Source organism: Hermetia illucens, unplaced genomic scaffold (genome assembly GCF_905115235.1).
Source record: "Hermetia illucens unplaced genomic scaffold, iHerIll2.2.curated.20191125, whole genome shotgun sequence".
Classification (NCBI taxonomy): Eukaryota; Metazoa; Arthropoda; class Insecta; order Diptera; family Stratiomyidae; genus Hermetia; species Hermetia illucens.
The window spans coordinates 70,196-81,712 of record NW_024037037.1 but is presented as its reverse complement, the minus strand read 5'-3'; the positions used below and the strand labels follow the sequence as shown (position 1 = coordinate 81,712).

General features: G+C 46.6%; 1 protein-coding gene across 1 annotated transcript; it reads right to left on the bottom strand.

Annotated features, from left to right (window-relative positions):
• Positions 1-279: 279 nt before the first annotated feature.
• LOC119661089 (maltase A1-like) lies at positions 280-11,517 on the bottom strand. Its single transcript, XM_038070278.1, has 6 exons — positions 11,382-11,517; positions 10,299-11,329; positions 10,088-10,235; positions 9,825-10,020; positions 471-614; positions 280-412 (listed from the first exon to the last, which is right to left on the bottom strand). The coding sequence occupies exons 1-6, from the start codon at positions 11,515-11,517 to the stop codon at positions 343-345; spliced, it is 1,725 nt and encodes a 574-aa protein (XP_037926206.1). The 3' UTR covers positions 280-342.

The window sequence follows — 11,517 nt, the reverse complement described above, 5'->3', positions numbered from 1 at the left end:
CCGGACCGGATGGCAAGGGGTTTCCTGAACTAACAACTCCCGTCCTCCTCCTCCCTTGGGATTCCTTGACTTGACCACTCTCTAAGTCGGGAGAGCAGCAGAGCTACCCCGAAGTAATGTGTCAAACGGATCCAAGCTAGTTTTCTGATGACATGGAGGTGTTTAGCTAGTACTGTTGCGGGAGTCCAATACTCTGTCCGTAAACGCTTCCACCTACCTTATAAAAAAGGAGATATACACGTTCTCCGTTCGCTGCAGCAACATATTAAAACAGAGCAGTTGCTGCAATATTTTATTTCTTACTTAATGGAAACCTTCAATCTTCATTAGTTGATTTTGTATTCATTTCAATGATTTGAAGACTGTTGCTACCGACGGCGGAGCTTTGATGTTGTCTGTCTGCACTTGGTCACTATGAAATGAAAGGAAATTTCTTTAAAATGAGCTTCTTTTAATGAAATAAAACTTACCCCCTTTGAAGTGGTGATTGTGTTGAGGAGACTACTACTTCAGCGCGGTCAGCAATGTTTGGGAAAGCAGATTTTAGACTGACGGTTTGCACATCCTTTCCGAAATTCATCACAACCAGGTAAGTATCACTACCAGCAAGCTCCCTTTTGAAATATGGAAAAAAAGGATAAATTACCCGTAGTACCTTAACAGGAATGTAATTTAAATGTTGAGAAGTCCTTCAGAAGTTTGTTGCTATTTTCCCTTCAAATAAATCAGCTTCCACACTTCCCGTGAAGATTGACACTTTCTCGAGAATAAGTTTTCATCATAAATATTTCGCCACAAAATTTTCCACTTAGTTCCAATGCTTCCACAAATATGGGATACTTTCCCTGGCAAAGTGTAAAACCATCCGAACCGTGAATAAAATCCCACCCCAAAGGATACCGTAAAGCTTCATGCACGTCATTTCTCTTCGTCTAACCATTTGACTTCATCTCGTAAAATACTCAAAGGGGGTAGTAAAATAGAAAATGAATAGTGGGTAAGTGCAGACTGCGCCACGGGGTTCATTTTAACGCTGCACATCAAAACGGATTTTTACCTTTAATTGGGGACACCCGACACGTTGAAGGGTTGAGAACGAATCCTTCTTAGTTTAACTAAGCGAAAATGGAAGACGGGGGGGGTTGTAAAGGAAGTAGTTACCTTTAGGTTAACTGCAAGATAATTGGGTTGATTAAAGTTTACAGCTGCAGTTTTGGGGGATTGAATTTCCTTCCATAAAGTCGGAATTATGAAAGCAGATCCAATGTTTTGCTCGTATCCTGCCAAGTGCTGGAAGATTATTGAAGATGCGCATTATTTCGTGGAAGGATTGCATTAAGGAAATTGCTTTTATTGTTGCATTCAGCATCATGACTACGTCTGTAGTGGCTATTGTGCTGCCACAATTGAAGAAAAAGCATTACGTGTTGGAGATGAGGTCCTCTTTTTGTGAAAACTACTTCTCTCTGGCAGGATAAGTTAACTTGGGAACGATTACTCCTTTTGATATGAGATTTTAAGGTAGTTTGCGAAACTTTGAATGGAAGTATAAAAGTGAGTTATAGGGATGCTCTCGAGAGCTATCGAATTGGGCGATGAAGGACAAAGAAGGCCTTCAGGAGCACTATTCCTGGAGGAGTCAAACGGGTCTCAGAATCTGATGATACTTGGTAAGCTAGCTAAGAGCGGGTGACGTAGACCCAACTGGTCCAATACTGGTATATGGAAACAGATCTATGCAACCCAGGCATGGTAAACCTGAGAAGTCTCCAAGCCCACGACAGCGGGAGGTATGCGAAAAATGGGTCGTACTGTAAGGCCTTCAATACGAAAAAGGATATGGTACTGATTGGCCGAAAGTCCTTCACGGTATGCCCGCTTTCGGTATGAAAACCATGCACGGGCAGTCCAGAGGTACGGTACGTATCCGGTCAAAGCACAGATCCCGGTCAATCTCTACAAGTCACGGTACAACCCTTTCTTCTGAGTTTTCCCTTCTGAGTTTTTGCGAATGAGGACATGGGTGTTGCTACACCACCAAATGCGGCAATATCCAAAGAAATCTGACAAGAGAAAGCAAAACTTTTGGCGGAAGCTGAGGGCAAGGTGAGATCCATACTGCATGCAGCAGATTCTTCAGTTAGCGGCGGTATTCATAGTAGACTACACTTATGCCTATGCCACAACATAAGGGCCACTAATCGTGAAAAATGTTGAACATATATGTACAGTCTCCAGAAAGAACCTGCGCATCATTGTGTGTGCAAAAATGGCTTCTAGCGCCCTAAATGTTATCAAATTGGAACAAGCGGGAGCGGCTAAGACGTACACATCATCGGCTTACGGAGCTTACCAGAAGAATTACATCATCTGACGTCCTTCGTCGTAGCAAAGAAAGCCAACCTGTTCGTAGGTTATGATACCAATGCGAGGCATACGATCTGGGACAGCTGCGGTTCAACGAAAGAAGTCTTACTTTGACTTTATTATTAACTGTTAGCGGTGTCTAGCTTCGGGATGGCTCTAACCACTAGCTAGACAGGAAGGTCACGGTTCAAATCTCACCACCAATACCAGAGGGACTTTTATCGTAACCGGATGTTGGATATCAGTCATCTAACAGGGATAGTACACCAACCTTCCCCAGCTCGGAAAACTATGACGGTTAGGAGGAAGTCCTTAATATCAACCAGCTAACAGCCAATGGGATTTTAACGGTGGAAATCTGCAAAGTAACTGAACGTGAATCCTTCTCAGGTCCCAATTGGATACTTTTCAGTTTTAATCTCAGGGTAGAATTGGCCACTCTTTTTAGAGATCTCAAGAAGATCAACTGTAGGAAGTTCGATGAAGTTCAAAGTGGTAATATTGGGATGGGCAGGAATGCAAGGTCGGGGTTCTGGTAATGGCATTCAAAATCGCCTTCAAAAACCCATGCCCTGCAAAATTCAGCAAAAATCTAACCTTAAGATGGATGATGGAGTCTGTGAAACTCAAAAAGATTCTAATCAAGGAGCGCAGGAGCCCATATTTTCTTAAAAAAGTCCGAGGGTCCCCGGGCATAATATTCTAGTGAGATCCTGCAGATCCTAGTCCATAAACACGGCAAGTTGGATTGTGATTCAGAATTTTATCTCAGTCGTATTACATGATCATATCAATAATTACCGAAGATAAAACGGGAAGGACTATAAGCAGCTTTCGGCATATTAAACCCCAGAAACAGCGAAAAAGTTGTGCCGCATCCGGAAGACATTTACCGGAGCTGTATTTCGTTCCATGAGACGTACGCGTGATTTTCATATGGACAGAAGTGACCATGAGTCCGCGAAGGACTTTCTGCCGGTCAGCCCTTTGTGTTGAAAACCTTAATCCGCGGTTAAATGGACAAAGTTAGGTTATCTGGGATTGAACATAGAACTGAGGTTTAAGAAGGCATGTATAGCCTTTTTTTTTTTTTGTGCGTACACGGAGGTGGAAAATCTTAGAGAGACACGTCCGCCGCAGCTCCGCCGCCTGAACGGCGGAACTACAGCGGGCGCGTGTGGTATTCACACCCACTAAAAACCACCCCCGGTCTCTCCAGCCCCAGCCCCGCGGGACCACCATTGAGGTATTACTTCGCGGGGTAGGTTTGCTCTTAGGCACTCATCCTTCTCCTATTTGCAGCTTTCCTCCTTCTTTGTTCCTTTACCAACTCCTCCTGCATTTGGATGATTGGCGAGCCAACCGCAAGCCACTTCTCCTCGGACTCCAGCATCTCAGTAACCAAGTTCCCCGGGGTCCCGCTCCTGCCCAGCACCTGGTTTAAGCTCCTTCTCTCCATCGCAAATCGTGGGCAGTGAAACATCACATACTCTGGATCCTCCGGTATGCCATCGCATCTGGGGCAGTTCGGAGAATCATCCAACCCAAAGCGGTGCAGATACTGCCTGTAGCAACCACCGTGCCCCGTGAGGAACTGGGTAATGTGGTAGTTGGTCTCCCCATGTTTTCGCTCAAGCCACACCCTAATGTTGGGAATGAGCCTGTGCGTCCACCGACCTTTCGCAGACTCGTTCCATCTGCGTTGCCAGAGATCAAGCGACTCTGACCTTGCCGCATTTCTACGCTGTGCATGCCCCTCCATATGTTTTGCACTGTACAGGACACTCATTTCTTTGACCAGAATGTCAACCGGGATCATGCCTGCCACCACCAATACTGCCTCATCTGATGTGGTTCTAAAAGCACTGCAAACCCTCAAAGCCATCCGCCGGTAAACCGAGTTCACCTGCTTCCGTCTCTGAGAGTTTGCAAGCGCCTCTGCCCACACAGGCGACGAGTAGAGCAGGATGGAGAGCACCACTCCGGCTAGCACCAACCTCCGGCAATGTTTCGGTCCACCAATATTTGGCAGCATTTTTGCAAATGCCGTGGTGGCACTGGCTGCCTTTTGGCATGCATACTCTAGGTGTTCCCTAAAACTCAATTTGGTGTCAATTATTACTCCCAGGTATTTGATAGCCGGCTTTGATACGACCGTATGTCCACCGACCTCCACTTTTACAGTGTTATTTTTCCTGCGTTTCGTTATTAAGACCGCTTCCGTTTTCGCGTCCGCCAAGGTCAGCCCGGCCTTTTCTAGCCAGGACTTTACCGCTCTCACTGTTTCTGTTGCGTAAACCTCCACATCTTCTGGGTGTTTTGCTGCAACAACCACAGCTAGGTCATCAGCAAAGCCGACAATCGTAGTCCCCTCTGGGACGGGAAGAGCAAGCACCCCATTATACATGATATTCCACAATAGGGGACCAAGTACCGATCCCTGTGGTACCCCGGCTGTGACAATGTACTCTTTGGGGCCCTCATCCGTCCCGTACCAGAGAGTCCTCTCTGAGAGGTAATTTTCCACCAAATTCACTAAGTATCCGGGGACACCTATGTCAGCCAACGCCCCTTTAATTCTATTCCAGTTGGCCGAGTTGAATGCGTTTTTGACATCCAACGCCACCACGGCACAGCAGCCGCCAGAAATCAGTGCACCTTTTGTCAGGTTTACCACCATGCCAATTGCGTCCACCGTAGAGTGGGCGCGTCGGAAACCAAACTGGCGTTCCGACAAACCATTGCTGGCTTCGACGATGGGCAGGAGTCTGTTGTAGATGACTCTCTCCATCATCTTCCCTATTGTATCCAACGAGCAGATAGGACGATAAGACGCTGGGTTTCCAGGTGGCTTGCCAGGTTTCGGAAGCAACACCAACTTTTGCTTTTTCCACTGGGCAGGGAACATTCCTTCTTTTAGGCACGCCTCGAAGGTGTTGGCGAAAAGTTCGGGCTTAGTCTTCACTGCCAGTTTCAAAGCTCGGTTGGGGATGCCATCCAAACCTGGGGCCTTGTTGTCACCGAACCTACCACATATTTCCCGCAGCTCCTCCACAGTTACAGGCGGTATTATGCCGTCATTTAGGTGGACCAAAATTTGCCTTCCCCTATTTTCGTTGTGAGGGAACAGAGTGGTAACAATCTGTTTGAGGAGGCGCGGACAGGTCACCTGGGGTGATTTCCGCAGCCTGTTCATCACCACTCTGTAAGTCTCGCTCCAAGGGTTTATGTCAGCATGGTCGCACAGCTGTTTGAAGCAGTTCTTTTTGCTCCTCCGAATAGCTTCCTTTAGGCGGCCATGCAATTGCTTGTGTGCCTCCTCTCGACCGTTGCCACCGGGTTTTCCCCTGAGCCTCTGGCAAAGCCTCCTTGCCCGAAAACATGCGGCTCGCAAACTTGCGATTTCGTTGTTCCACCAGTAGTTGGGATGCCTATTGGGGAGCAATCGCCTTCTGGGCATAGTAGCATCGAATGCTTCCGTCACCCATCGAGTGATCTGGGTGGCTTTCTCTCCAGCCGTACCATTCAGGGATATGTCGGATTTGAGCACCGCGGAAAACGTGTCCCCCTCGAACGCTTTCACTGTCCAGCCAAGCATACCACCCGTCATTCTGCGAAAACTCTTTTTCGAGCTCGATCCGCCCTTGATCTGTATGCAGATTGCCTGGTGGTCGCTGTGAGTATAGTCCTCACTGATATGCCAAGCGATTCTACTGGCTAAAGTGGCACTCACGTATGTCAGGTCCACTATAGACCCCAGGCCCCTTCCCCGGAAAGTGTACGAAAACCCAACATTCGCCAGTACCACGTCCAGCTCCGCGAATGCTCCGAGGAGAACACGTCCCCTCACATTAGTTATCCGGCTGCCCCATTCAAGAGCCCACGCATTGAATTCGCCTCCTATTATGATCGGCCAACGTCCTCTTGCATCCAAAACAAGAGCAGCAATCATCCGCTCATACTCGACGAGTGTAGCGCTGGGTGGAGCATAGCAGCTGTAGATGTGGATGCCCTTCACCTTCGCTCTGATGAAGCCCTCCTCCGGGTGCTCCATTATTTCCTGGAAGGCTTGTTCTCCACAAGTCCACAGCCCTGCTTGGCCCGTTTGGTCTTTGACCCAAACGCTACCACCGCGGTTTCGGTATGGTTCACTTAGTATGGCCACATCGATATTTTTCTCGCGGATGGTTTGCGCGAGTAGATCCTGCGCCGCCTCGCAGTGGTTGAGGTTGATTTGTATCAACCTCATCTGCGATTCGTGCTAAGAGCTCTCCTGTATTCCGAGCACCTGCTGCTGCCCGCAATGTGCCACCCATCTGTGTTTTGCGAATTATAAAAAGGAGCATATAACACTGTGAACCGCTTCGGTCACGTTGCTCCCAGGGCAGAGGTGAGGCAGCGTCTGATGAGTCGACTCTGCCGTGGTATGAAACCGTAAGCTGCCTTCGCAGCTCTTTTAATTTTTCAACGTTGGTAGTTAAGCCCAAAAGAGGAGTCCGTGGACCACAAAGACTGGGAGTAAGTTGCTCTTCATTGGGTCCGGTCCGACATGCAGACTTAAGACTCCTCAATCCCTAAATAAAAATTGTCCAGACACTTATGGTAATAGTATGAGAAGGTACAATCCCGGCTGTGTGCCTCGGCTCGATGAACCGCATCTACGACCTTCATAATAGCATCAACTGTAGATCTCCCTGTTCTGAACCCAAACTGCCTTGGGGGTAAATCCCCGGCAGCGCGGATCGCTTCAGCGAGTCTACTCCTGATGAGCTCTCGATCACTCTCCCGGCCGTATCAAGCATACACAGCGGTCGGTATGCAGACGGGGGCTCGGGATCTCCTTCACCCTTGCTGATCAACGCGAGTCTGGCCATTTTCCAGCGACAAGGAAAAATGCCCTCCATCAAGCAAGCGTTGAACGCCTCAAGTAGCAAGTCTGGCGTTGGCAGAACACCAGTTTGTAAACTTCCACCGGGATTCCATCAGGACCTGGCGCCTTCCTGTTTTTCATGGTGAGAACCGCTTCTTCAAGGTCTCTCATTATGAAAAGGGAGCAATCCTCGAGGCTTTCCGCGATAATGGCAAGAGGAGAAACGTCATAGTTGCCTCTGCTTACTTATTCTTCCGCCGACGCAAGAACTAAAGGATCTGGAATTGTACGCAGAATCAGGTTTCCTTGAACTCGTAATAGATTGTGATACGCTCAGCATGTTTGTTGAGGTAGTAGCAAATCCAATCCGGTGTTTTTGCCACAGAATTTGGCGAGGCAATGGCTCACCTGCGTACACTTGTAAGTGGCTCCTCATTCCTGATCCGGCTGCGGGAATTGGCTGCATTGAATTGAAGGAAATGTCCAATTTGAAGCACTAGATAAGGAGGAAATGGAAGCTCATTAGGAGTTTCTGGACGCAGTTGAATTGTAATACTTGGAGCTATAAGTTGCGATTCGCCAGGCCCAGGAGGCTTTGGCGGCGCCCTGAAGAGAGCCCAAACTGAAGTCACCGGACACTTTTGAACGTCAAGACGTTCAACTTGATCCGTTGGCGATTCCTCCCTTTGGCACGGAACTACACAACTGGCTGAAGTTTAAAGACACATTCACGACGATTGCCTACGATTTGCATATTATCCCGGAGGCATATAATCTCGGTAAGCTACTCCCAGGCATCTAGTCATTGTAACATCAACAGCCATCATTCGAGCTCCATCTATTTCTGCTCAAGAAGTCTCGTTCCTGGATCGACCCAGCCAGTTTCGGCACTTTTTGGGCATTAAGTCTGGTGTACAGCTTTCGATTTCTTTACAGCGACACCTTCTTGGCAGCTCGATCGTTAGCGCTCAGCAATTGGACCAGGCACTTAATTGTCGTTATGTGGATGTCCTGACCACTATAGTGATAATAGTACGGCGTTCATAGTCACGAATAGGCTCCTCCAGCAAAGTTTGCCTATTTTTGCATCAGACCGGAACCAGTAGGCTTTGGAAGATCTTAGCACAACCTTGGATTTAATATCCGCGCGTGTCCCTCACCAAAGAAGGTTATGGAAAACAGTGGTAGAATCAGCCAAGCAACACTTGACCTGGGACAACTTTGCACACAAGCTCTCCCCATCGAGGCTTGCCCTAACTCCAAGCCTATTACATGTTTACGAGAGGATTCAGACGAAGAATTTGCGCAATCTCCAATTGATTGTTTCCTCGGAGGATCCCTTCTTGCTGTGCGCGATATTCCTAGTAATCGGCTCAGACACTAGCACTGGCTTGGCCACATTCATCTAGATTTTCGATGGCACTCGCACGACGAATATTTGGTGATACTACAGCTCCGTAGCAAAGGGCGAAAACGATTCCCCGACTTGCGGGTGGGAGATGCCGGAAGATCCCCTCATTGGCAGATAGGCCGAGTTGTGCAGCTACATACGGACAGGGATGGTCTCCTGCGTAATGTCACCCAGCAGATCAGCAATGGATCTGCTACCCGGACTTTACGTAATTTCGGAGCAACTGCTAGACCGGGCAGAATGTTGGCGATAATAGCGGCATGGAAACGCCCTTCTGAAGTCGTGACACCGAAAGAAACCCAACCAGGGTTTGACGTTTTCCGCTTTTCTGTTGGTGGCATTTGCGAATATTTTGAATAGTGCAGTCCGTACTCGAACAAGTATTATTTACAAAAAGGAGGAAAGGAAGGATTTTAGAGCTAGAGTCTATCTTTGGAATAAAATCGCGAAGTGCGCCTCCACAATATGGAACGGTCATTCTGGTTGAAGTGTATACGATCATAAGGGTAACAACCTACGTGATTAACGAAATCTGTAGCAATTGTCAAACTCCACTGAAGGCGTTGAGTAGTCCTTTGATCACTTCAAAACGTTCTGGAGCGTAGAAACCGATTGAACTCTACTTCAAGTTTCAATAGGGTCGACCCACTCTGGGTACCTGGTCATTGTGGTATAGAGGAAAATGAAATCTTGGACGTACTAGCAAAAGAGGGCTCAATTTCCCGCAAGTCCGGACCACAACCAGGGATTAGTGTGTCAGCAGAATAAGCTAATGCTGTTATCAAAAATTGGGAACAAGCTTCCCATAGTGACAGGTACAGAACCTTAATGCTGCTTACACACAAAGCTTTTCTTGTCAAAATCAAACAAACATACGACAAAGTTTATCCTGTCGCGAAGCAGGAGAATTTGCAGGAGTTTTGTGGGCATTCTGACTGGTCATAATTCACTAGATGGACGTATGTTTAGGATAAGCATTCTCCAAGATTATACGTGTCCATCCTGTAATGAGGAAGCATGATCCAGGAAACATTTTCTATGTGAGTGCCCAACCTAAAACATTGGACTTTTGATGCTAATGAAGAAGGTTTGATTGCTCAGAGACTTTGCCTCTCTCCTACAGACACAAAATACCTATAAGTTTTTTTTTTAATGTTAACAGTAACAGATACTAACCTCTTATAGACGAAAATATCATCAGATAATACTTTCTGTTCAAAACTTCCATCTTGCATGGTTGGCTCCATTTTTAATTTGGTCAGAGTTTTGAAGATGTTTAGATGACTGTTCGGTATTTTTTCCTCCGCCTTGACATTGGTTTCCTTATAATTGTTGGAGACCGGTAACCAAGTCTTTGAAGCATTGGAGAAACCTTACAATAAAATCAAAAGATAATGGAGGATTACTTTATCATTTCTTTCCGGGACAAACATTCATACCAGCGTTTGGTGAGTCGTCCCACTGGAACGGTGTGCGAGCAGGATCCCTTGAATAGGGTTCGTATGTCAGCGGTGATGCTCCACAAGCTTGAGGATCAACCGTATCTTCCCAAGAAATATGCACATCTGTCATGCCAATTTCTTCACCCTGGAAGGAAAAATGACAGCCTAAAAAACTAAACCACTCTCAAACAAGGACTAATGTTGTTACATAGTAGGTTACTGCAACTCCTGGTAGGGTCTGAAGTAAGATGTTAATTAAATCCATTCGATCTTCACCAAATCGTGTAGATACTCTCTTGTTGTCATGGTTGCCCAAAACCCAGTTAGGTTCAGACCCTTTGGGTACTTTGGACAAATATTCGGCTATGACCTGGGAGAAGTCTTTTGCGTTGCTGTTTTTGTTTAGTCGTTGGATCATTTCAAAGTTGAATGGGATATTTGATCCTTTATGCGTACTATTACCGTAGTAACGGATAATATTATCCATGCTAGCATAAGCTTCGGTCATTATGACTCGGGGTTCACCACCATGTTTCTGCGAGTACTCATCAATGATTTTTCTCCACGAATAGACTACGTCATAAGTCTCAGGCTGATCCTTGACATAGATGTGAACTGTCCAGCAGAAATCATCAGGGTCTGCACAATCGGGATTACGAGGTTCATCAGGGAATTTACCACTAGCATCCTGATACTCATATAGGTAAGGAACAGCATCAATTCGGAACCCACCGATCCCTTTATCCAACCAAAATTTCAGGACGTCTTCCATGGCTGCACGCAAATTGGGATCACGATAGTTGAGATCGGGCTGTCGAACCCCGAACTGATGGTAATAGTATTGCTGCCGTTCTTCATTCCACTCCCAGGCACTGTAACGAAACTCGGAATTCCAATTATTTGGAGGCAAGTTGCGTCCACCGGGATTTTTAGGATCTGGAATTCCATCCTCCCAGATGTAGAAATTTGTGTAAATCCCTTCTCGCTTGATCGACTTTTTAAACCACTCGTGCTCGTCGCTGGTGTGATTAGGGACAAAATCAAGAAGGATCTTCAAACCAACCTCTCGAGCTTTTTCAATAAGTTCCATGAGATCTTCTAGAGTACCATATTCTGGTTGGACTTGATAGTAATCAGATATGTCGTAGCCGAAATCGAACATGGGTGATTTGAATATTGGTGAAAGCCATGCTCCATCGATCCCAATGGCCTTGAGGTACTGGACCTTTTGGGTAATTCCTGTCAAAAACTTCTGTTATAACTGGGACCACAATGCTTCACTCGGACTTACCTTTGATATCACCAATCCCATCTCCATCACTATCCATAAATGACCTTGGGTAGATTTGGTAAAAATTGCCACCTTCCCACCATTCCTTTGCGGTACCAACTCCAACAATCAAAATAAATAGTAAGAAGGACTTCAT

What these genes read in the sequence shown, in the direction of transcription:
- LOC119661089 (XM_038070278.1), bottom strand. Translation starts at nt 11,517, where the DNA reads ATGAAGTCCTTCTTACTATTTATTTTGATTGTTGGAGTTGGTACCGCA. An exon ending in GAGTTGCAGTAACCTACTAT is followed by an intron (nt 10,236 to 10,298) that starts GTAACAACATTA and finishes TTTTCCTTCCAG; the next exon opens with GGTGAAGAAATTGGCATGAC. An exon ending in GGACGACTCACCAAACGCTG is followed by an intron (nt 10,021 to 10,087) that starts GTATGAATGTTT and finishes TTTTATTGTAAG; the next exon opens with GTTTCTCCAATGCTTCAAAG.